Source organism: Chlorocebus sabaeus, chromosome 20, assembly GCF_047675955.1.
Source record: "Chlorocebus sabaeus isolate Y175 chromosome 20, mChlSab1.0.hap1, whole genome shotgun sequence".
Classification (NCBI taxonomy): domain Eukaryota; kingdom Metazoa; phylum Chordata; class Mammalia; order Primates; family Cercopithecidae; genus Chlorocebus; species Chlorocebus sabaeus.
In genome coordinates, this window is record NC_132923.1 from 129,204,165 (window position 1) to 129,230,391 (window position 26,227).

The 26,227-nt window shown below is 54.7% G+C and overlaps 1 protein-coding gene across 17 annotated transcripts in view; it reads right to left on the bottom strand.

Moving 5' to 3' along the window:
* CAMTA1 (calmodulin binding transcription activator 1) overlaps positions 1-26,227 on the bottom strand; it is a 975,861-nt gene that overhangs the window by 124,118 nt on the left and 825,516 nt on the right. For all 17 annotated transcript variants that reach the window (XM_037985400.2, XM_037985395.2, XM_037985394.2 and 14 more), the window contains one exon: positions 5,826-5,979. In XM_037985400.2, coding sequence (XP_037841328.2) covers positions 5,826-5,979 — 154 coding nt within the window. The remainder of the gene's footprint in view (positions 1-5,825; positions 5,980-26,227) is intronic.

The window sequence follows — 26,227 nt, forward strand, 5'->3', positions numbered from 1 at the left end:
ACCCAACTCACCAGAGCCTCCACTCAACTCACCAGGGCCTCCACTCAACTCAACAGGGCCTCCACTAACACCATGGCCTCCACCCACTCACCAGGGCTTCCACCCAACTCAACAGGGCCTCCACTCACACTTAGTATGGCCTCCATCCAACTCATCGTGGCCTCCACCCAACTCAGCAGGGCCTCCACTCTCACAGTAACCACGGCCTCCACCCAACTCACCATAGCCTTCACTCTCACAGTAACCATGGCCTCCACCCAACTCACCATAGCCTCCACTCTCACAGTAACCACGGCCTCCACCCAACTCACCATAGCCTTCACTCTCACAGTAACCATGGCCTCCACCCAATTCACCAGGGCCCCCACCAAACTCACCAGGGCCTTCGCCTACACTCACTGTGGCCTCCACCCCACACTCAGGATGGCCTCCACCTCCACTTTCAACATGGCCTTTGTGGCCTCACATTTACTATGGCCTCCACCTCCTACCATGGAGGTGAGGTTGCTTTTGGAGGAAGTGTGGGGGTGGAGGTGCTGAATCCCCACGAACTTGTGCCTGTGGATACCTCATGTGCCCGTGCAGAAGCATGGAGGTGCATGGAGCACTTGTGTGGTGTGCGTGCAGGGTGGGTGCAGGCCCTGGGACTCTGCTGACTCCACAGTCAGTCCTCCTGCTGCCCACCCAGTGATGCAGAGGACACCTGCCCCAGAGGCCTGAGCACTCTGGCCTGACGCCAGCGGAGCTCTGGGGTGGGCAGGCAGGGTGGAGCTAAACCCCGAGGCGGCTGCGGGAGCTGCCTGCTGATCTCCAGGCCTTCGAAGCCTGCAGGAAGGCCCAGGCCTTGCTCATGGCTGCAGGGCCATCTGGCCAGCCAGGGCACTCCAAGAGGAGCCTCCAGGTGGTAGAGCTGGGACAAGATCACCACACGGGAAGGGCTGTGAACATAGCTTAAAAGTCATGCCCTCACTACTTACTCCGGATGGAACAACCTCACCAACAGCTTGCTGGGAAATGCCTGGTGTGCCATCCCCTCCTGGGCTGCCAGGAAATGGGCAGGGAAGAAAGCCACAGGTGCCCAGAGGGAGAGGATCTTCTCCGAGGAAACGGCTCCATCTGGCTTTCTGTAGGTTCCAGTGGAGCCGAGGGTGCAAGGTTTGGGGCCTGGCAGTTTCAAACCACGGTGGCTCTGAGCAGCCCACGATCACTGAGCAAGTGTCCTACCAGCTTGGCAGGACAGAAGCACAGAGCCCTGCCTGGCAGAGCGGTCGACTCCACTCAAAGTCGTCTCTCAGTGGCAGATCTGGGAGGAGAGGACTCCCCCTCCAGCTCCTCACTCACACGGTGGGGGTTTACTGGGTGCAAATCTGGTGCCCTCTCAGACCAGCTGCATTGGAACAGACCCTGGAATTTCCAGGATGAGACATACTAAGCTTTAGATCACTTGCGTACTATAAACTCCAGGCCTCAGACGGCGCCCCAGACAGTCATTGCCAGGCTTGGACTGAGATGAGGAATTCTGTGCACTATGAGTCAGAAAGCTGAAGCCCATAGGGGCACCCCTGGCTGAGCGCAGCTCTACTTAGCCCTGAATGACTCACATGCAGAACCTCTTTCCCCAGAGTATGTTAGGATGGAACTACATAGCCAAAAACTACACTTCCCAGACTCTCTTGCAACTAGGAGTAACCATATGACAAAATTCTGTCCAACGATGCAAGAGTGGAAATGATGTATGCAACTTGTGGGCCCTGTCCTTAAAGGGAAGGAACTCACCCTCCACCTTATTTTCTCCTCTTCCCACTGGTTGGAATGCAGTTGCAATGGCAGGAGCTGGAGTAGTCATTTTGGACCATGTAAAAGAGGGCGAAGCCCTAGGAATGGGGAGCAGCCACCTGGAGGGAGCCTGGGTGGCCGATCCCTGACCCTGGGGCTGCCACATCAACCCTGAACTGTGACATGAAAGCCAAAGGAGCTTCCCTCTCACTGAAGCCACTGTGATTTTTGCCTTCCTCATAGCGGCAAGGCCCATATTCTCATGATTACAGAAGCGATTCCAAAAGATAGGAAAGATCTCTGGGAACGTCCTGGGAATTCCTATCAGCCATCTTCATTTATTTCTGTGTGTGGTTTTTTCACCTGGAGGAAGCAGGCCTCAGATTGCAGGTGGAAGGGAAGCCGCCTTCTGACCAAAGGGCACAGCTGCAAGGACCAGGATGGGGTTCTCTGAATCAGCCTGGTGAGATTCCCAGGGCACAGGGTCATGGAGCCCCCATCTCACAGCAGGTGAGGCAAAGGCTGCAGACCCATCTCCCTTCACCCCTGAGAAGCACAACGTTTTGATGAAACCACTGACAGCTCCGATGGTGGGCAGAGAAATTTGGAAACATCAGGAAATCGAACTGTGAAGTCTTTGAAGGCTCGTGATTTCTGTGGAAATGAAGATAATGTGCTTGGCTCCAGTGTCGGGTGACCTGCCCGATTCTGGAATCAAATCTGAGGTCTTCTTGGCTCTCAGCACACCTCTGCTCTCCCCGGACACGCTTAGCTGGAGCCCTATGTGTGTTCCAAGCCTGATCGGCACCTGCGCCTTCTCCTGCAGCCGCATTTCCAGGGCCGTGTTTCTCAGACTGTCTCTGTCAGAGCACACGCACGCGCTCAACGAGTAATTGTGTGCGGCTCTGCTTCCCCCCGCCCCCGACACACCAGAGAGCCGAGTGTGATTAGATTTATGGGGAGTTTGTTGTAGTTTTACATAATTTTCTGATGCACTGCAGATTTTTGAGCAGGCATTCACAGTTCCCTCCGGTTCAGCGTTGGAGGCTGGCTCCGGCCTGGTTTCCACCCCCCGGAGTTCATAAAGCCTAATTCCTCCCACCCAGCCTAGAGGTGACATTCCTGTCTGATGGATGGGCAGCTCCAGGGAAGATGAGGAGCGTATGGCTAAAGGTGTGTGTGCAGAAGAATTTGGGAGGGCCCAGGCCAGCAGCCTCTGACTGTAGGAGCCACCTTGAAAGGCATCTTTTCCCTTGGGAGCACCCCGTTGGCTAATCTCTGGCTCACACAATCTCTCGGAACTTTTACTGCGGCCCAGAGGGGTTGGGGCTGCTCCCCGGCCATGTGGATAGGGGCCTTTGTCCAGCAAAGGGGCCCTAATTTTCCAGTGGAATCTGACAAGAGGAACTCCTTCTAGTGACCTAAGAAGCAGACAGAAGGCTCAGAAAGGCCAGGAAGGCAACTCCTCCTCCTGACTGAAGACTTGTTTTGAGCAGGAACTCACCTCTAAAGGTGAACACTGAGGGGTGGGAGGAGCTCCAGAAGCACCTGGACCCTGGTCACCCTTTCAAGGCAAGAGTCCTTAGGACTCTTATTTTGAAAGCATTGACTAAGCCCCAGGAAAGAGGTTCCAGACCACTTCCTCCAGGCCGGAGTGCAGGGACAAAGTTGAGCCTCCTGGAGTGACTACCTCCCAGGAAATGGGACAGGCTGGCAGCTTCAGCCCCTTGGACAGGGTGCGCAGGGGTGGAGGAGCTGAGCCGGGCCCCCTGAGCTGGCTGGAAGTGCTGGTCTTAGGGCACAGGCTGCTAGATTCTTGCTACCCCTTTACAGAAGGGGTACTGGGGTGCAGAGAGGGTGGGGCATTGGCCCAGGGCCGCATAGCGGGGCAGCCATGAAGCCAGGACGAGCACCCGCCTGACTCTTTCTACCGCCCTGGCCAGAGGGCACCAGAGCTCCTGGTCAGCAGAGTCATCGTGCTGGCCCAGCTGAGGCCCTGCGGCAGAGAAAGCATGAGTAGGCCCCTGGGCGGGGTCTAGGCAGGACCCAGTGTCCGGTGCCAGCCCTGCATAGTGAGGTGCCCCTAGGTACTGAGTAGGAAGGGCAGGCAGGTGGGTCTGACAGCAGGGCCCCCAGCACTGGTGCCCCAGACTCCTAGCCTCTGGCCTGCCCTTGGGAAGGTGCCACTGAGCAGCCTCGGCTCCCAGAACCAGGACTCTGCAGCTTCTGTCTGCTGCTCAGGCCCCTGGGCAGGTCCCTTCCCCTCCACCATTCCAGGGCTATTTCCAGGGCCCTGTGCATGCCCAGCGCTGTGCGGAGAGCCGGAGTGCTTCCCAAGGGTAGCCGGGCCGTTTCCCCATGCATCCTGGTGCTCGGCAGCATTTTGAAGAGGCTCACGAGGCCCCTCCTGATGAAGCGTGGGAGGCTGACATCTCCCCTGTGGGGGCTCGAGGAGGCCAGGGCACAGGGGTGTGAAGGCCCAGCTGGGTGGTGGGAGGGCCTGTGGAGAGGCTGAGAGCTGAGGGACAGGCAGGGTGAGCAGGCAGAGGCAGGGAGAAGGGCAGGCAGAGGCAGGGAGAGGGGCAGACAGAGAGGCAGCAGGCTCTGGGCAGTGGGGACTACAACAGGCAGAAAGGGCACAGAGTCCTGCAGAGGCCAGGGGCTGGGGGTCAGGGGACCTGCAGGCTGTGCTCAGGAGCTTGGACATTGAGTGTGCATTGAATGGTTTTAAGCAGGGAGGGATGTGGTCAGGACCACAGTTAAGAAGGTTGCCACTGGGTGTGGCCTGAGCTCAGGAGGCCCCTGGGCTGCCTGCCTCGAGTTTCCAGGCAGGAGCACTGAGGCCAGCCTGGTCCAAACCTCTCAACGGGGTACTTGGCTCAAAGGACGATATGTGAGGAAGCTCAGTCTTGTGGTCCAGCCCTTGGTGGGCAGGGCTATCACCCACTGGGGGGCCTCCCTTGCCACACAGACCCCTCTGTCCCTCCTGACCCTCATCCCCAAACATGAGGCTGGGAGCAGATCCCTGAATCCGAGCACCCAGGGGACTCTCAGGATTAGCATCACTGCAGGGGCTCCGAGCCTCAGCCTGGACCCTCCCAGGCACAGGGACCTTCACCTTTCCTCCCAGCCGCAGAAAGAATATTTCAGTCCCCACCACTGTCTATGCTGACCAACAGCTGCTTCCTCCCTCCAGCCAGCTCCAGGGACAGTTCTGCTTCTGAGTGAGCCACTGACCCGCCCCCCAGGCCCCGAGGATGGCAGGTCCTTGCCCTGAGCCCTGACCATCAATGTCCCTGAACCCCGAGGGCTGCGTGTCCAGCACTAAACAGCCCCCATGCTCTTCTCAGCTCAGGAAAGCCCCAGACCTGTGTTTGTTTTTCCCGAGCCCTGCTGAACAGGGAGCAGGAGAAGCCACTGAGAGCCGCCAGCGGCTGCCGGGAGCTGTGGCCACTGCAACAAAGTACGGAACAGCCCCGGCTTCCCGGCCTCACTCGCTGTTTTGCATTCTGTGATTTGCACCTGACAGATGCTTCAGAAAGCACCACTTTGCTGACAAAATGAAATCCAGCTCAATTACCATCATCTATTTGCCACCCAGCCTGGGAGCCGAGGCGGGCCCTGAGTCCAGGAGGCGGTGGCTAAGCCCAGATCCCTCGTGGTTGGGCAAGGCAGGAGGCAGGGTCCGCTCCCGCCACCCCTCCCCTGTTCCACACTTTCCCTCCCCAGCTGGCCTCCACTCCTGTCTGTGGTCCTGGAGACCTGGTCCTGGCCCACTCTTGGCCTGCTCCTTCCCCTGCATGCTCTGTGTCTCCAAACCTCACTCTTTTCATCTGTCATGTGGGCCTGGCATTTTATGCCCTGGCTGCTGTATAGGGAGCTTACAAGGGGCCAAGTGAAGGTGGGGCAAAAGCTAAGCTCACGCCATCCTAGTAAGATGGGGCTCCAGATCCGCATCCCCAAGGCCACAGAGGACCTTCCTGGCCCCACCTGGTTGACGCCAGCCTAGTCCCCAGCATGGGGGCGCCAGGCTGACCAAGGCCACTCACACATGGGTTTCAGCTGCCCGATGAGCTCTTCTTTAGTCCATTTCGCCCACTCCTTCTTGTCGGTGTTGATGGAGCAGAGGATGGGGCCGCAGGGCTTGCCGCAGTCCTCAATGGCTGGCACATTCAGGTAGTGCACCAGGACGATGTCGGGGTTCTGTGGGGAGAGCAGAGACTGGCAGCATGAGGGTGGCATGGAGCCCGCCAGGGTCAGGGCCGCCCCCAACCCCGCAGGTACAGGCAGAGACTGAGGCCCCAGACACCCGGCTCTCTTGACCTCGCACTGCTGACGGTTGCAGCCAGATGGTTCTGTGGTGGGGGCTGTCCAGCGCACGTGGGATGTTAGCAGTCTCCCTGGCCTCCACCCACTGACGTCATTAAGCCCCTCCCCCTCCAGCTGTGACCCCTGGAAAAGTCTTCAGACATTGCCCAGTGTCCCCTGGGGGGCAACATCACCCCTGGTTGAGAAACTCTGACCTACACATCAGCTTGTATGTGTGTAACTGGGAACCACGGGCATGAGGTCCAATTCCCTCTAACCCAACATCCCTGACCTCACACCACAGCCACTGCCGTCTCCCTCCTTCACGCCCAACATGCGTTTCCCCCTCATAGCTTGTGGGATGCCCCCAACACAGGCATCATCACCCGCTTCTCCCCAAGGGGAAAAGGAGCTCCCAGAGCTTAAGGCCCCTCCTGCAGAGGGCTGGAGCCCCTCCGCCTTCAGCCGTGGTCTTCTCCCCTGACAAACAGCCCCACAATGAAGCACTTTATTTTATTTTTTTTTAGACAGGGTCTCACTCCATTGTCTAGGTTGGAGTGCAGTGGTGTGATCTCAGTTCACTGCAACTTCTGCATCCCGAGCTCAAGTGATCCTCCCACTTCAGCCTCCTGAGGCTAGTACTACAGGCACACACCACCACGCCTGGCTAATTTTTGTATTTTTTGTAGAGATGGGGTCTCACTATATTGACCAGGCTGGTCTTGAACTCCTGGGTTCAAGCACTCTGCCTGCCTCAGCCTCCCAAACTGCTGTGATGACAGGCATGAGCCACCGCACCCAGCTGGTACTTTCCATCTAAGCAGTACCCAGGGGGCAGCTGGTGCCCAGAATCTCTGGGAACTCCTCCCTAGAAGAGCTCTTCTGTCACCCTGTCTGGCTCGTCCACTCTTTCTTGTTGGCTTCTGGGGCGGAGTTTCCCGAACTTCTGGGCACCAGCTGCCCACCGGGTATTCTGGGAAAGAGCTCTCAGTCTGAAGACCTAAAAGGCCCAGTTTCGGCTGGGCGCAATGGCTCATGCCTGCAATCCCAGCACTTTGTGAGGTCGAGGCGGGCAGATCGTGAGGTCAGGAGATCGAGACCATCCTGGCTAACACAGTGAAACCCTACCTCTACTAAAAACACACACACACACAAAATTAGTCAGGCATGGTGGCAGGCACCTGTAGTCCCAGTGACTTGGGAGGCTGAAGCAGGAGAATGGTGTGAACCTGGGAGGCGGAGGTTGCAGTGAGCCGAGATCGCACCACTGCACTCCAGCCTGGGCGACAGAGCGAGACTCCGTCTCAAAAAAAAAAAAAAGCCCAGTTTGTCTCAAATCGGTTCTATTTAGCAGTCAGCCCCTTCCCGTCACATCTTATTAAGAATGTCCTCTGTCGCTTTCTGCCCCCTGAGCTCGGATAGGACATGCCAAGAGGCCTTTGTGAGGCAGCAGTGTCGCTGGGATGAGCATCGGGCCTTCTGTGGCTTTCTTATGGTCTCCTCAGAAGGCAGCGCTGCTCATCCGGCCACATCAATATTGACAAGTTAAAAAGAAAAAAAAAAAAAAAGCAATCCTGTCACTTTCTAGATGCATTTGGAAGAGCCAGAAAAACCTAGCTAAACCCTCGCATCTCAATCAGAGGGTATTTCTTGAACCTTTTTTTTCCCTTTAGACAGGGTCTTGCTGTGTCACCTAGGCTGGAGTGCAGTGGCGCAATATCGGCTCACTGCAACCTCCACCTCCCAGGTTCAAGCAATTCTCCCACCTCAGCCTCCTGAGTAGCTGGGATTACACGTGCACACCACCACAGCCCGGCTAATTTTTGCATTTTTGTAGAGACAGGGTTTCACCATATTGGTCAGGCTGCTCTTGAGCCCCCAACCTCAGGTGATCTGCCTCCCTCAGCCTCCCAAACTGCTCGGTTTACAGGTGTGAGCCACCGCGCCCGGCCTGAACCATTTTTTCTTGCATTGTCCTAAGGAAACATGACAGGATATCAGGACGCTGCAGGGAACAATGGAAAAAGCCACGTGGAAGGCTTCATCCCGTGCTTTGCCCTCTGCTTTCCCCAGCTGGTAGACTGAGACTCAACCATGAGTCCTGAGACAGGCAGGACCTCAGGCAGGAGAGAGCTGGGTCTGCAGCTGCTTTTTTGGATATTGTCAGGGCAAGAGTCATACATGAATATATGAATCAATCAATCCATGAATAAATAAAGACTCAAGATCACACCATGACCAATGTAAGTAAGGAGACTGGCATAATTAAAAAAGATTTTCACTAAGGGTTCAAACAGATTTTTTCCTGCCAATACTCAGATAACCAGGAAACTCAATCAACATCAACAGGAGCCTTCTCCTTAATGGCGGCTTTTCTGGATTGTGGTAATCATGCTCCTTAATAATCATGATAATCCCTGACATCAGCGCGGCACTTTATTCTTTTCAAAGCACTTTCCAGCCATTATCTCATTTGGTGCCGCTGCTAGCCAAGGAGGCGGGCAGGGCAGGGCAGGGCAGGGGAAGGTGTCCTCCGTCTATAGTGAGGCGCCTGTAGCACTAAGAAGTTGTGCCTTGCCCAAAGCTATGTGCCAGCAGGGCACAGCCTGATCTGGAAGCCAGGGTTCTGACTCCAGGTTCAGGTCCTGCCAAGACATCTGGTGGCCTCCCTTTCTGCTTGGCCTAATTACTGTCTCATCTCCATTTCACTTCATTCTTGCAGTATGCCCAAGAGGTGGGTCGGGTAGATCTGCTATGCCCTTTGCATGGAGGTGGAGTGACGGGGTGATTCACTGTGTCCTTGCCCCATGTTCTTCCTACAGACCAACATACTGGCCTCCTGGGGACTGTGTCTGGGCTGAGGGCTCCTGCCTGTGCCTGGGCATGGCCAGGCAGCAGTGCCAGCTGCTGAGCAAGATGAGTAAAGATCAAAGGGCTGCAGGGGCCAGTAGGCCACCCAGGGCTGCCTCTGATTCTGGTCCCTGAAGCAGGAGCCTGGCCCTGCAGGAGGGAGCTGAGATGCCAGACGCCTGGGAGATGAAAGGGCTGCTGCATCCTGCTCCACAGCCCCGCTGAGCACAGCCTGGGCGCCTGGGACCCGCTGTGGGAGGCCAAGGTGGTGAGCAGGCAGGCAGGGTCTCGTGGGGCAAAGGCCCTCTCTCACCATGAACCCAAACTGTGGAGTTCCTGCACGAGAGCACCCCAAACGCTGCTATCTCAGGAGGTTCTGCCTGCAGGGCTCAGCCTCCATCTGCATAACCAGCCTTCACCTATTCTTGGAGGTCAGATACCAGGATGCCCTCCTCTTCCAGGAAGCCTTCCCTGATTCCCTCTCTGCCTCTACCCTAGTAGGATGGCATTTGGCTTTGTGCTTTAATTGTCTGAACATCAACTTTATTTCCTCAACCTCAGGGACAATGCCCTGGAGCTATGCCAGTCCAACAATCACCGGTGCTTATTTCAGGTTTGTAGAATCAAATTAGGCTGAATTCTGACCTCCTGCTTGTGCCCTCCCTAGACCTGTGTTCTCCTGACATCTGGCTTCAGTTTTCTGGGTCTACAAAGGGCAGGGAAGCCTTTCTTTCTTTCTTTCTTTCTTTTTTGAGACAGAATTTCACTCTTGTTGCCCAGGCTGGAGTGCAATGGTGTGATCTCGGCTCACTGCAACCTCTGCCTCCCGGGTTCAAGCAATTCTCCTGCCTCAGCCTCCTGAGCAGCTGGGATTACAGGTGGCTGCCACTACGCTCAGCTAATTTTTGCATTTTTAGTAGAGGTGGGGTTTCACCACGTTGGCCAGGCTGGTCTTGAACTCCTGACCTCAGGTGATCCACCCACCTTGGCCTCCTAAAGTGCTAGGATTATAGGCGTGAACCACTGCACTTGGCCGGGAAGCCTTTCTAAACACAGGTTGTTGCTAGGAAGGTAAGACACAATGCAAGGCTGGTTCTTCATTTTTCTGGGTCTGAGATCTCTTTGAGAGCCTGACACAGGCAGTGGATACCCACCCCATCCTCCAACATACCCCAAGGCACATCAACACTCCAACTCAAAGGCTCACAGATCCACTCGTCGGTGGATCCCACTTCAGTAACTACAAACGTAGGGATCGTAGCATCTAGAACTACCCCTTTCAACTTAGGGCACATGCCCAACACCGGGGGCTGGGGGGTCCCTTCCTGGGAACCTCCATGCTGGGCCTTGCCTTTCTCCCTTGTTTTGATATAATTAGCAGAATGTCCCAGCCCCTGGCAGGTCCAGGAGACCAAGTGCAGGATCAGGAGAGATGCTGGAGCAGGCAGCCTCCCAGTTTCCATCCCAGGGCTGGAGCTCTTGCTGCTGGAATGCCCAGAGTCGAGTAGTAACGATTTCCTGGCCTGGGGCTGGTTTTCAGACACAGACTGATGGTGGTATTTTTGGAAATTTGGGGCACACATCGCTTCCTGGCAATGCTGCAATTTTATTCATCAGTTTTACATTTTATTGGGTGTTTTTGGCAGAAAAATATAGTAGCCTTGAAGTCCGCATGTATCAGTTTCATGGAGCGCTCGAAACGGTGTCAGAGTCCTCGCCGAGCTGCTTTGCTGGTGGCGAGATGGGCTCAGGCGGACCAGCTCAGCAGGGCAGCCTGGAGGAATACAGATGCGGGCCTGGATCTGAGAGTCACGGCAGGGGACAGACCCTGCCAGGGCCCTGGATTCTGGATTCTGGACAGTTGTGGAGTGAAGTTGCCTTTGTCTTGTCCAGGCTGCCCTGATGTTTCCGTGGGGTTCACCACCCTGTCAGGCCTTGTGGGTTCAGGCAGGGAAGAAGAGCTTGTGGAGAAGCCCCTCCCTGGGTTATGGAGTTTTCAGGAGAGATGCTAGGGGTCACCCCACAAAGTGAGTGTGACCTTTGGAGATGAGCCCCTGCTTTCCCGGAGGCCTGGTCGGTGTCAAAGCCTGGGGAGAGGGAGCCCCGTGGCATGGTCTGTGACTGTGGTGGTGGTAGGGGAAGCCAAGGATAAGTAAAAGTCTCAGAACTTCCACAGCCTTCTGGAAGGGCTGCGGACTAGGGGATCCCTCCTCCCTCTTGGTGCCTCAGGCTCCTCACCCATAAGCATGGAAGCTGCGCCTCTTTCTCACTGGGGCTGCTGCAGGAAGCAGGGTCAGGCCTCGGAATGGGTGCAATGCCGTCAGGACGGACAGAGGCCCCGCTCTACCACCACCAACCGCCACCAAAACCAAACCCAGACGGAACAAAGCCCTGACATGCTCCCGGAGAGGGGGGAGCTGAGTTAAGCCTCCAGCGGGCAGTTCTGCTGCTTACAGTCCCCTTCCTCCACTGGCAGCCCCAGCCCGTCCCAACTCTCCTCTTGTTGTGTGCAGAGGCCCTTCCTCCACCAGCGTCCAGCCTGGGGCTCTGCCCTCCCTCTCTCGCGCTCTCTTTCTCCCTCTTTCCCTCTCTCCCTCCTTAGTGGCCTCATCCAGCATCCTGACCTCACACCCACCAGATTCCCAGGACGTCCCGATTTCTCTCTCCAGCCCACCCCTCCTCTCTTGCCTGCCTGGCTGTTGACAGCACCCCTTAAAGTCCTCAAAATACCCACGACTTCCCACGGCCGACCTCACCTCCCAACCTCCCGCTCAGACACTTGGCCCCTCCAGGCTTCCCACAGCTGCCCAGGTCTGGAGCCCGGGAGTCATCCTTTCATTTTCCCTCCCTCTCCCTCAACAGCCAGTCGATCATCAAGTTCTGCCAATTCTCCCGCCCCAGGAAGCCTGATCCTCCCATTTACCCCCTGCCTGCAACCACCAAGTCTGAGCCTCCACCTGTTCTCCAGCTCACGTGGGAGTGTGCCCGACTCCCGGGTGTCCTCACGTCTGCTCTTCTCCTCCCCGACCCATCCTTCAAACAGCAGCCGGCATGGTTAGGCTGTTCCGGACGGCTCCTTGGCACTGAGATCAAGCCCACACTCCTGCCACGGTTCCAGGCCGGGCCACCTGTGCTTCTTGCTGGCTGCTGCCTGCCTCGTGAACCTGGCTCCCACCACCCCATTCCCCAGATCTGCCGCTCCTCTCCCTGGGCTGTGGTCTCTGGCTGCCGCGCTCCGTGCCACATCGATCCCAGGTCACTTCCTTGTGGAAAACTCATTCAGCAACCCCGTTGACAACAGTGCCCACCCTGCCTGGCTCCCACCTTGCTGTCTTTGCAGCACTAATCTCTCAGTTTCCGCTCAATTACTACCCGGGTTTGGCCTGTTTTCCTGGCCACAAGTGTGAGCTCCGGATGGCTGGGACTGTCTGCAGGGCAGCCACATGGCAGGGGCTCCATCCCGCCGACTGAAAACCGGGGGCATAGCGGGGTGCCGCCAAGCTGCCCCAGCACACAGGCCAACAAGCCTGCCAGGGGGCACCTGGCCTTGGTTGTGGGAGCTGGTGCAGGGGTGGTGGCTGTCTCCTCTCCGGAGACTCAGTGTCTCAGGACCAACCCTGGAGAACCCCCAGGCATGTCTTCTAGAGGGACAGACAGAGACTGAGGGGCAGGGAAGGAGTCTTTGTCCACCCCAGGCATGGGCTGGAAGAGGAGGGGGTCCACTCCCTCAGAAGGGGCCCGGGAAAGGTAGCATCTGAGGGGGTCCATGAGCCCTCTGCCCCTCTCCGAGGGAAGTTCAGCTTGTCCATTAACCCAGCTGTGCCTCCTGGAAATGCATTTGGAGCTGCAGATCTCCCCGGTTCCAGACTCCCAGGGCCCTGCCAGGCACAGGACTCTCAGGCTGAAGGTGGTGGAAGGGCATCTCCCGGGAGCCTGAGATAGAGTCAATCTCTTCTAGAACCTTTTCTAGATGGCGTCTTTCACCCAAATTGCAGGGACAAAGAGAGGACAGGGGACAAGCTGAGGGCCTTTCCTCCAAAAGCACAGGAGAGGCTGAGAACGTTCTGCAGAGAACGCCTGCTCAGTGTTAAGCAGACCCTTTAGTGCTGGCCTGAACCTTGCCAGGAGTGGGTGAGGCAGGCAAAGGGCTCATGACGGGCCTGGCCCCCAGCAGCGCTCATATGTAAGGCCACTGACACTGCCTAGTAAATGGGCATGAGGCGGAAGTGGGGAGGTGATCCAGGCTGCAGAGGGGAGCTGAGCTCTGCACCTCTCGCGTGCTGAGCCCACCCTGGGTGTGTGCAATTGGCCCTTGGAGTTGGTTGAGGGTACAGCAGTGAGCTCTTCCCCAGAGACCCACGGAGGGGACTCAAGTCACCCACAGCAAGAGCCTTGGGGATCTCACATCTTTTTCCTGTCTGCTTCTAGGGTGGATCCTGGGCCAATGGGTGTCAGGCAGCAGGGTCCCATGGCCCTGGCCTGGGCTCCTCCATCTCCGCTGAGGAGGAGAAGGCCTGGAGCCAGGACACTTTTCTGTGGAGTAAGCAGGGTGGTGATGCAAGAAGTGGTTAAAAATGCAAAAAGCTGTTGGTTTTGATAAAGAAAAATGCAGCTGCAACATCTGTTTGACTCTTGTTTGCAGCTTCATCAACGCTAAGTGGTCAATAAATCAGAGTGGCATGGCGTTCCGTTTCTTCTGGGGCTCAGTCATTAATCTCGTGCCAGTTCTCATGAAAAATGAAGGAGAGAGGCCGTGTGATAGTGAAAATGTATACATTACCCAGAAAGTCATAATAGCATGTAATAGTGCCACACACCTCCTCACTTGCCGCTGGGGGCGCGGGGGGCGGGCCTGCGTGCTGCCAGCCAGATAGGAGGGAGACGGGCGAGGAAGTAGCATTGTCTTCGTCACAAGCTCCTTCGATCTTTGCATTTGTCATATTAGTACCGTTTACACATATTCTGAATGTCCCATAAACCTCATCATCAGAGGCACAGGCTTCCCTGCACCTGGATGCTTAATGAACAACGAGGGTAGGAGCCCATGAAACTGGTGTGCAAGGCTGGCAGGGAGAAGGACAGGGTTTATTAGGGAAGGGATAGAGGGCGACACTGGGTGGCACAGGGCTGTGGTGTCACTAGGCTGCAGGACTGTGCAAAATCTTCTCGCCCACCTTCTGGCTGCCCCAGGTAGCTGGGCCCCTGTCCTCTCTGCTCTGAGTAAAGGTGTGAGGCGGGACGATGGTTCCACTAGAAAGGAGGCTGATCATGAAGGCCTTGGCAGGCTTGGGTCCCATCCCCACTGTCACCCACTGAGGGTGGTCAGGAGGCAGGGGGAGGGTCAGACAGGCCTGGAGGATGGACGGAAGCACAAGAAGGATGCTCCCTGAGAAGGGCCAGGGCACGTGGATGCCTGCTTCTCAAGTCTCCCAGGATCTGCCGGCCCCTGGAGGCTGCTGTCTCCTTGGGTCTCTCTTCTCTGCCTCTGATGGCTCCAATGCATGGTACTGTGGCATTCCACGGCCACTCGGGGGTGGGAGCGCGCCTGGACCCACAGCACACACCTCCCAGTGGGCATTTCTGTTTTCAGAGATCGCTTTCTGAGTGTCAGTTGTGTCTCGGGCTCCACATTCAAGTTCTACAACCCACAGGTGCAGGTGCTATTGCTATGCTCATTTACGGAAAGGAGAGTGCCTTGGAGGGCTGAGTCTCTGGGTGCCAGCCCTGCTTGAAGCCACGATCTCACACCTCCAGGCCACTGCCCCAGGGCTCTGTGGGACTCACTGGATGTTTCATGGGAGGGCTATGCACTCAGCCTCAGTGCTCTGGGCGGCAGCAGCCCAGTTCACGTCTATGTCAGAGGAAAAGCACGTCCAGGGAGCCTGACTGGGTCATGTGAGGTGTGGGGAGCTGGTAGGACCAAGGATGGGGCTGGAAGACTCCTGGCTGGTCTGTAAGCTCCTCAGGGCAGGACAGAGGCTGCAGATGTCCCTGTCTCCACATCAAGGGCCCACAGTAGTTAGAACACCCTTTGTGAGGTGTCCAGGGAGTGGGGAACAGCCTTCGGGGACCCTGGAGTTGAGCACCTGGTAACTGGGGTGCAGATTTAGGTCCCCAAAGTTGGGAGCTATTAAAGGAGAAGCAAAAAGAGAAGGGAGGGAGTAGGAACTGAAAGAGGGGCCCTGGTGTCCCCAGTAATAGGCAGGGTCAGTAGTCAACTGTGCTCTTCTGGGGGCTCGGTCCTGCAATCTGTGCTGGGACCAGGGATCCCCCACTGTGGCTGAGTGTGGCAGGGCACACAGAACACCTCCACGCTTCCTTGCCAGTGCTTAGCAGGGCCGGTGGATTCTGAGCGATGCCTGGCAAGGGATTCAGAGGGCCTACAAGTGAGAGCAGAGGTAGGCTGCCTTTGGGGGCCCTGCAGCCCCTTCCCACGGCTGCCCTCATTACGCGAGCCTGTGCGCCAGCGGGAGTCAGGCCGGCAGCCCTTCCCTGCTTTGGAGGGAGGCTGGGAGACTTAATTAGTTAATGTGGGTAAAGTGGTCTGAAGATGAAAAACCCTGGGTAATTGCTGAGTGCTGCTGCTGTTGTTATTACACAATTACCAGAATTTTCCAGTCATGGGAATATAGTTAAACAATTTCCACCTGGTGCGGGGTTCCGGGAACCATGCCGGCTCAGGGGCTGGCTTGCTCTGCCTCCTTTAGCCCTAAAGAAAGGTAGTGTAGGGAAGGCCGCGCGCGGTGGCTCAAGCCTGTAATCCCAGCACTTTGGGAGGCCGAGACGGGCGAATCACGAGGTCAGGAGATCGAGACCATCCTGGCTAACACGGTGAAACCCCGTCTCTACTAAAAAATACAAAAAACTAGCCGGGCGAGGTGGCGGGCGCCTGTAGTCCCAGCTACTCGGGAGGCTGAGGCAGGAGAATGGCGTAAACCCGGGAGGCGGAGCTTGCAGTGAACTGAGATCCGGCCACTGCCTGCACTCCAGCCTGGGAGACAGAGCAAGACTCCGTCTCAAAAAAAAAAAAAAAAGAAAGGTAGTGTAGGGAAAACACATTTATGGTGGGAGATCAGGCCTGGCACAGTCCTGGGCACATCCTAGACACCCAGAGAATGCTGGACGAAGGGAGTTCTCCAGTCTTGCTGAGCAGGTAAAGATGCATGTACCTCGAGAGGGGACAGAGGGTCCCGTCTGCCTGCACTTTCTGGAAGTCTCTGGAACAGTCCCACCCAAAGGCTGCGAGGGGGTCAAGCCACCCTAGGGGGCGCTGCCGGGGAGGGGAGGAATTTTCATTGCGCAGCAAGCCCTGGCTGCCCAACAGCACATGTGCATGGGGGCCGGGGTGGCCTTATTTAAAATCATTATAAATGACCCAGGGGAAGACATGTCTGATAAAATCTCCACGTTTGCAGATGACACTACATTTTAATGAGTAACGAAAAAGCCGGTGTCAGAGGGTATGGGAGCTACAGATGCATCCCGGGGCAGTGACACGTGGGGCAGCGGGCTCAGGATGAGTAAAGCAAACTGCCAACGGAGGCTGGCAGCCCGAGCTGCCATTGCCAGACCCGAGAGAGGACCTCCCAGGATCCACAGAAGCCACTGGTTCACAGTTGTTGCAGGGACCAGAAAGGTCCAGCCTGGAGAACAGGGCACGACCTGGGAACTGGAGACAAAATGGCCAAGGTGTCTTTGCTGCAGAGCTCGGTCTGAACTAGTGAGTGCAGGGGTGAGGGAGCATCAGCCGAGGAGGGGCAGGCAGCTCCAGGAAAACGAAGATAAAGGCTTTCCGGTCCAGAAAGACAAAAGTGGGGAGGAGATGTGATTCGAGTCTTCAGAAAAGGGAGAAGAAGTGAAAGCGTGCCTCTAACTCTAGATCCATGAATGCTAAGAATATGGTCCCCCCACCCTGGAGCTCAGGGAGGTAATTTTAGCACAATCAAACTACACAGCGGGCAGTCAATGTATGAGACTCATTATTCCAAGGCGACATGGGCTGAAACATATAAAGAGATTTTTCTAAAATGGGTGACATTAGTTCCCGGATGACTGATTCATAAGGAGTTGTGCAAGAGATTGGGATGCTGGGGACCATCTCTCTCTGGGACCCCCAAATCCAGGAGACGCCATGATGGCCGGTGCCCCCACCAGGGTGGAATCCGGGGCTGCAAGTGTCAGCCGGACTGTTCAGCATTCAACCATCCTTCTCTCGCTTGCCAGGGACCTGTCAGGGATGCAGGCTGCTGGCATCCTGCATTTGGCAGAGCCTGAGCTTGGATGAGATTGTTGGTTGGTGTCCTGTCCTGTTCGTCTCCTGCTCTCACCTTGAACTAATTTTTGATTTATTGGCGATGCTGTAAGAGTTGCTCCGACCACCCCTGGGACAAGAAGCCATGGGCCTTTCAAAGGGACACAGGGAACTCCTATAGGGAAAAGGTCCTTCTCAGGGCAGGCAGCCCTGGCCCAGCAGAGACAGAGGGTGGAACAGTACAGATGCTGGGCAATCAGGTCTCAGAGGGCTGCAGTCATCACACCTCTGACCTCCTGTCCCTCCCAGGAGCTAAATCCACAGCCACATGGCCTCCTTACCAGCCTCAAAGAGGTCCCGCCTGCAGCCTAGACTGGCCATGTCCTCTCGGATGGCTGGAAGCCAGGCCTGCTGCCCTCCCCTGCCTCTTCTATCCTCTCCAAGCACGTGCGCCCCAATCCTGCTCCCAGAGCTGGTGTGCCTGCTCAGAACCGTGCCCCATTAGGCAGTGAATCAAGCCCATCACATGACAATGGCACCAAACAGTCATTGAGGCATCTCTGGAGTGACCGATGTGCTCTGGAGCCTTTCCTGCCCATCTGCTCCCCTCCACAGCTCTGGAGGAAGTTGGGCATGTGCCGCCATCCCTGCTGGACTGAAAGGTGCTACATGATCTGCTCACGGCCACGTGGCTCATGGGAGGCTGAGCTGGACCCAACTCTAGTGCACTCATTCTTTTGATAAGAGTTTCCAAGTTTTCTTTAGCAATCCAGCCATGTCTCCAACCCAGTCCAGGCATGGAGCTTGTCACTCAGGCTGGCCAAGCCGCATTCTTCGGGCCACACTGATCGGCTCAGGGAGAAACTCATGGCTCCACTCAGTGCTAATCACTAGGCTTTGGCTGGAGCCACTTGGAGGCAGGGCTGATCTTTCCTGCTGGACTCGAACCTGGGAGAATGAAATCTAGTGCTCCTGGAAGCCAACTCTTGCCAGCACATGGAGGCAGAGAAGGGAGCTGGCGTGAGGAGCAGGGCTGAGGGGAGAAGACACAAAGCCTCAATGCCACTGATGGAACACAGGCCAGCACACCTCAAGACTTTTCAGCAATTCCAACCCCCAAATCTCCTCTTCCCCCCAAGTCAGGTCAAGTAGAGTTTTTTGTTGCATCACCCAAGAGCCCTAATTCCTAAGAAAAGATCATGTCTTCTTTCTGCTAAGCTGGTCACTTTCCACTACACAATTCAGATGATCCTCTGGTTTCAATAACCTCCACTGCTATGATTGCTGAGAACTAGCATTTCTTCAGACCTGTATGCTCCAGGTGCTGGGTACTAACTATTTCCCAGGACTTAGCTTGTTTAATCCTCACTGTAACCTCACAAGGCAGAACTGGTTATGGCCCCATCTGCTTTACACATAAAGAATCTAAGTAGTCCATCAAAGCCCTGCCCTTAACTTAAGCCCAGGACTATCTGATGCTGAGGAAGCAGAGTGGTAGAGAGTGTGTGCTCCAGAGACAACTACCTTAGGTTCGAATCTGGGTTCTGCTGTCTCCTAGCTGCGAGTTTTGGGCAGTCACATCTCTGTGCCTCAGTTTTCTCATCCATACAATGGAGAGAATAGTAGTGCCTGCTCCCTGAGGTGGTTGTGAAGACTAAACAAGATACAGCATTTGAACAGTGCCTGCCCCATGGGAAAGCTTCAGAACGGCCAGGTATTATTCTGACTGACCTCTCCAGTCAGTGTTACGTCATCTCACAGTATTGCTGAGGACAAAGTTTTCCTAAGATCGTATGGAACTTCCAAGTGGAGCAACATCAAATTAATTCAGACACTGCTTATTTGGGAAGTGTAATTCTTTGAGATAGGAGCCCGTCTAGGCAAAGTCAAATTCTTTTCAAACATCGAGGAAGCATCATGATCTCCAACAGACGATGAGCTAAACACCAGCCATTCTTGTCCAATCATGAAAACAGGGTCTCTGAGATAATTCTTGGCTATCTTCCAAACTCTGGAAGTAAACAAAGCTCCATTTTCCTGAAAAATATTCCGTAACTCTCCATGAATTAAAGAGGTGGGTGCCCCATCTCCATCCTGCACATTGGAAAGGTGGGATTCCCGTGGGCCAGTGGGATCATTTCTAGTCCTCATCCAGATGACACAGGCGTCAAGTGAACTGCAAGCCCTTGAGGAGCTCTGGTGCCTCCAGCCCCTTCTGCAGTAAGCACTGTCCACTTCCTGGATACTTTATGTATTTTAATTTGTGCATGACAGATCCGCCAGGGTCCTGCAAGTCAGGGGACTCCGAAACCCTTCTGTTTACTCCCCTTGGAACAGAGAATACTGAGGTGGGAGGAAACTTAGGGATCGTCCAGGCCAACTTATCCACCCCCTTCCATCTCCAGTTGGGAAAACTGAACCAGGAGAGACTGACTTGAACATCACGCAGCAGACAGGGAGAGAGTGAGGACAGGGAGCTACACCCGACCCCCATCCTCTGCTGTCTCCCAGCTTTGCCCCTTCCTGATGTTCACAACCTTCTGAAGCAAATGATTACACCTCCCTCGCTTTGCAGGGAGAATTTGCAGAAAAGCAGAGCTGGTTGTTGTTCACCGCAAGTGGCATTCAGAACAAGGCTGCTTCTCGGCCAGCAAACTTCTTCACAACCTTGACTATGAGTAGGGTCCCAAGATGTTTGGTGGGCTTTCTGTTTAGCATCTCCCTGGTGGTAGTGATGGCAGGGCAGGTGCTCTAAGTAGGGACGTCTGGGAGGTTGGGATGGGGCCACCCTTCCTCTGCTCTGGAGGAGCAACTAGGGAGCCCCTGCACTCAATCCTGCTAAAGATCTAAACCCCAAAGCTCCCCCTTGACTGACAAACGGGCTGGCCGAGGAGGCAGCAGAGGATGATTTGTGCCTGGTCCATCAAGCATCTATAGGATTTTTATGCTCTGCCAACGGCAATGGTGAGATTCCAGCAATTGTTTTAGAGGGAATCATGATTAAATTGGGCTGTATGTTTTTTAATGTGTTCCCCAGTTCCTCTTTAATACCTTGGTAGGACAAGATAACGTGTAATCACTGAAGTAATTGTGGCTCTCAACAGTTTATGTCTTGAAGGAGTGACTAGGGGTTAACAAAGCCACTGCAGGGCAAGGTTTGGATTAGAAAATACAGTTTTTCTTTTTGTTATTTTCTTTTTTAAATCCCTCTTTATCTTATTCCTTTCTCCAGTGGCTCCTGGAGCTCGCTGATAACCTGTAAGCCTCCTCGGGTAATAACGGGACCTGCTGTACTAATGACATAGTCAAGTCTGGGGCCGGCCCCTCTGCAGAGCTGCTGCTGCAGGCCAGGCTCTTCCCAGAGCACATGCCTTTGCAGGAAGCACCAACTGGTCCCCGAGACCTGTGGGGCTCGACATCCTGAATACCGACGCCCATCCAGACGCCATCTTCATCACCACATCCTGAAGCCTCTGGCTGGAGCCAAGCAGCGAGGCTGCCCTGTGCCAGCCCATTGCAAACGGCAGAGGAGAGCAAGCTCGTGAACCCCGACACTGCCTCAAACTCTCCCTCTTCTGGCAGATGCTGAAGACAATGGTGGGGTGGGCATCTGTGGCTAGCAGGGGGCTGGCAACCCCACTCACTCCTCTTCAGATGATGCGACAGAAAGGCCTGGCTTCCTCCAGCTTCCTCAGAGCAGGGGCATCTCTAAACATCGTGCTTAGAGGCCAAGACCCCGTCAGCCCGGTGGGGGCAGAATCAGGCCACAGAGCAATCCCGCCACTGTGACTCCATGGCCACCAAGTCTGAGGCACTGCTAATGCCAGCAGAGCTGAAGGAGGGGAGAGACGGGAAGGCGTGCTGCTTTCCTCTTGGTCCCTGAGGCCACCGCCCCAGTCTCCCCTCACTGCCTTCCCCATGCCCCCTGGCATCAGCCTCCTGACTGGTCTGCCTTTGAGCCAGGCACTCCCATCCAACTCTGAGAGCCACCTTCCCAAGTCCCAGCTCTGATGATGCCACCCACTGCTAACCTTTCCTGGCTCCCCATTTCCTGTGAATGCAGCCCCACTGCTGATTCCAGTGGCCTCCGTGATCAGCCGGATCCACCTCCCATGCACCCTTCTCACCCCTCTTGGCTCAGTCAACCAGACCACTCAGCCTGCTCTGCCACCGGCCCTGCCCACGCTGTTCCCAAGGCCTGGAATCCCTCCACATTCCACCTACTTGTCAAGACCCAGCTCCAACATCACACTGTCCTCGCAGCTTCCCTTTATCCTTCCAACCAAAATAATTTCATTCCCCTTGGGACTCCCCTGACAGCCCTCTGTGTCTCTCCTGCGGCATCGGCCAGCCCCACCCTTTCCACTGATCTTCAGACTGGCTGGCACCTCCATTCCTTCTCTGGACCCCAGGCTTCCCGAGAGCAGTGTGTGCATCAGAAAGAAATGTATTCCCCGATAGGCAGTCAGCAAGTGTTGGTTGAATCAGTGGTGGGTTGACTGCATCTGAACGGGGACACTTATCCTGGATCGGTCACTAGAGACAGCCCCTGTGCTAGGGGCTGTGCCAGTCGGTGGCTGGCACACCCACCACCTGCCCATCACCCTCTCCCTTTATCTTTTCCACCTTCACCAAGGCAGAGTGAAGGACATGGCAAGGGCCTTTCTGGGTACCTCTGCATGCGAATTTACTGCAGTCTTCATTTTAACCCAGTTTCTCTGTTTCCACCTGTGGGAGCAGTGATACACCAGGATGATTTATTCCAACCAACCGCTCACACACAAATCCCTACTCCCCATCTTGGCCCTTGGAATTTTGCACTTAAACCATGGCGGACGGCACTCTTTCCCGCTAAGCTCAGATAGGGTCCCGGAAATCTCACAGGCAGGGTTCCGTGTTGTCATTACCAATTGATCACTGCTGGTGTGGCCGACAAAATATGGTCCTCATCTCTGCACACGCACGCACAGGCGCAATGCAACCCCTTAGCGGGGAGACCCACAGCACTCACTCCCTGTTTGTTTTTAGGTCTTACCACGGCTGCCTTGAAGCTGAGAAAACAGAAGCTGGGCTGAGGGCCTTGGCACCAGCCCAGGGTAACTGGGACACCCATGTTTGCAAAGAAAGCATTTGTGAAGTGTGAAGAAATCAGAACAGCACCGTTCAAAAACTGTGTTTAAATTTCACTCAAAATGTTCTATTTTGTGTCGAGGATAGAGTCCCCTTGGAAAAAACACTTTCTGGCATTTGGAAACCACTGTTGCTATGGAGCTGTTAAGAGACGTTAGCTACCAGGGGACAGCAATTAATTGCGGTGGCTGCAGGTAAATCAAGCCAGCAGCTCCTTTGGAGGAAGCTGATGGGAAAGGGGATCTAAAAGGCAATGTTGAAAAAGAACTTCTGTAATCCCAGCACCTTGGGAGGCCAAAGAGGGCGGATCACCTGAGGTCAGGAATTTGAGACCAGCCTGGCCAACATGGTGAAATCCCATCTCTACTGAAAATACAAAATTAGCTGGGTGTGGTGGTGCATGCCTGTAGTTCCAGCTACTTGGGGGGCTGAGGCAGGAGAATCCCTTGAACCCGGGAGGCAGAGGTTGCAGTCAAACTTCCAATTGAGGGTTTCAGATGTTTGAGGGCAAGGTGCCTTCTTTGTGATTTCTTTGTGCTTCCTTCATTTTTAGGAGAAAGGACTCAGTGTGTGGAGCTGATGGGAAGTCAGGCTTTCCCTTCAGTTAACCTGAAATGACGGGGGTCCCAGCTCACCCACTCTCCTGCAGGGAGCTCTGAGGTGGGATTCTCAGCTTTTTAGAGGAACAGTTTCCTCTTCTATAGACTGGGGGTAACTGTAGCACTCGCTTTGCAGGGTTTTCATTCATTCACTCATTCACTCATTCATTTACTCATTCATTCATTCACTCATTCACTCACTCATTCATTCATTCATTCATTCATTCATTCATTCATGCAACAGATTAGCTCTCAAGAACCACAAGATACCAGGGACTGGCCTATGTTTGGGGTCTACTGTGACCAAGTCTAAGACTCTGCCCTCAAAGAGTATGGAAGAGACAAGCTATAAACGTTGGAATAAAGAATAAGGTGATTCTGGATGGCGTGAGGTGGTATGAGCATAAAAAATGGGGGTGGGGGGAGAATTTAGCCGGGAACTTGAGAAGGCCTCTAAGGATGGGACCTTTAGCTGTGTCTGAGATGATAAAAAGAAGCCAGCCACGGGGAGCTCTGGGAGAGGAAAGGCTTCAGGCACAGGGAATAGGGACGAAGACCTCAGGACAGACTCGGGCTCACAGGGAGCACTCAGGAAAACAGCCGTGAAACGAGAAAGCACAGAGGTTCAGCCTGAAGAGTCAAGGACAACGGCCAGTGAGGACCAAGTTCCATGATGGCGGCTCCACGTCTGTCTGGCTTGCTCAGCCTTGAGCCTGGCACCCTGGCCCAGAGCTGGCCTTGGAAAATATTTGTTGAATAAGTGAAATGGTTCAGGAATGCTTTAATGTTGAATAAGCCTCCACATGGAACTGAAGATTCAATCTCTCAACAGAAAAAAAACCTCCGCATTTTGAGATCACCAGGATAGGCTCATGCTGGCGGCCATGATCAAACACTCACAGAGAGAAACCCATTAGGGAGAAAGTTGCTGGAGTTCGGGTGGTGGAAGGCTTACTCCGAAAGAACACTGTGTTTTGCTGGTTATTTGTTGAAGAAAGGAGTCAATGATGGGTTATAATGAAGTCAGCTGTTTTCAGCAGTGGATACTAACTTTGGAATTCAAATAAGATAGAAAGAGTACACCAATCTGTTATCTTGCCTGCAGCCAGATGATGGAAAGAACTTGGATGTGGAGTGGAATCAGGCCTTAGCTCAAATTTCACCTTGGCCACTTCACTGTGTGATCTTGGGCAAGTTACTCAACCCCTCTTGGCCTTGTATCCCTCCCAGGTAAAATGGGGATCCCCCCATCTACCTGAGGATGTCAAAATCCATTGAGGGGATTAAGGGAACCGTAATGGAGGGCACCCAACAAGTTCCCAGCAAGGAGTAGCCGCTCAGTCACTGATAATGAGTTAATGAGCAAAACCAATCTCCGCTTCCTCCTCCTCCCCCCATACCTCCAGGGTCATGAACAGAAAGAAGAAGGTCACTGGTTTGGTATTTGTCTTTGGAGGTGACTAACTCCCGATCTGACAGTTGTTTCTGCAGAACTAAAGATTTGACGCGATTACAAGGTCACACGAGGTCACCCAGAGAAGATGCCTCACTGTCTTTAGCATGTTCTTTCTCTCTAGAGGCGCCCGGGAGCCGAGACGTGGCTGAACTGAGCTGATGCCCGGAATTTTGCAACAAACCATGGCTGAGTGAAAACCAAAGTGACCTTCTCGGAAGCAACGGTCCCAGGGCCAGGCTGCATTGCTAGCACCCCCGAGCTGCTCGGGATTGCACAGACATCTCCATCCCTCTTCCAGGAAACTTCCAGTAGGGCCAGCACTGCACCTGACACCTCCCTAGGCCCCTTGTTATAACTTTCCTTGTGATTTAAGTCCACTCCCAATGATGGAGAGTGTTGGCCTGCCACTGCTGGGCAGAGGCACCGGACAGGAAATTAATTTCTTAGTTTCTTATTAACTTTGAGGGGAGTATCTCTACCGAGCTGCACTGCCAGGACGAGGTTCACCAGGTCTTCCAGGAATTTGAATATCAGAGATCAGCACTGAGGCGCGATGCTCAGCCTCTCCTGCCACCTTCTCCAGCTGGTGCCTGGCTTAGCAAATGTCTCAGGAGCCAAGGGAAAATTCCTGGCATCCCAGACCGCAGGCCCTGGTGAAAATTCTGCTGACATAGCCAGGTGACAGTGACAACGTATTACGGCTATGACCTGTCACTGTGAAATAAAAGGGCTCAGGGGCTCTCCAGCACCCACCATGGGTTGTCCTCCCAGAGCCCTTGGCTCTCTTGGGCCAGTGGCCCCTCTTCTGTGGCAGCCTCCCTTCGGTCGCCCCTATGAGAGGACCTCTTTTCCTGGCTGGGTCCCTGCCTGCTCCCTCCAGTTCACCAGCCCCCAATCAGGGTGCAATGCCTCTCGAGGTCCTGGCCTTTTCTTCACTGCTGGGCCCTGCTCTTCCCATCATTGGACAGAACGTTGATGGATTACTCCCCTGACCCTATAGCCTTTCCCTCGCTCTCTCTCTCTCCTGCTTCTACCTGTTCTGGCCCCATGCCTCCAGCACCTGTCCTCAGGGCCACCTCCTCCAACACCTCCTCCCTGCTTCTCTTGTCAAAGGACCTTCTGGCTTGGTCTGAACTGTCAGGTTCAATTCCTCGAGCTAAACCTTTGAATCTTGCTGACCCACTCTTAAATTGTCTTTGTTCCCCAGCGAAGAACAAGCTGATCTCAGCCCTGGCCAAGGTTTGCCTTGGGGGCTTTGGCTGCCTCTAAATCATAGTTTCTCTACTCAGTCCCAGACCTCTCCTCCAACTCCCTCTCTCCTGCCTCCTTCTAACCCACACTTATGAGGTACCTGCTCTGTGAGTGCTGGGTGGATACAGACATGGCGGAACTGGGCCCTGCTCTCCAAATGCTGACAGTCTCCTAGTAAGATATTCGTGCAGAACAAGGCAGCATAGAATATATTCTCTCTCTTTTTCTTTATTTTGCCAGAGGTAAAGGAAAGTTCTGTGAGAGAAAGGAAGGAGGGCTGAAGACTGGTTCTTGTTCTCCAGCTTCCAGTCACATCTCGTTGGTAAACCACCTCCTCTCTCCCTTTCCCAGGGGGCAAAGCATCATGGGAATATCCTGGATGAAAGTCAGGCTTCCATAAGGTTTCTCAGCCTCACAACCGTAGACACTTGGGGCTGGATAATTCTTTGTTGTGGGGCTGTGCTGTGCATTAGAGGATGCTCGACAGCACACCTGGCCTCCATGACTAAATGATTCAAAGGGTGATGACAAAAAATTGTCTTCAGACATTGCCAAATGTCCCTGGGGAGTAAAATCACCCCTGTTTGAGAACCACTGAGCTCCACA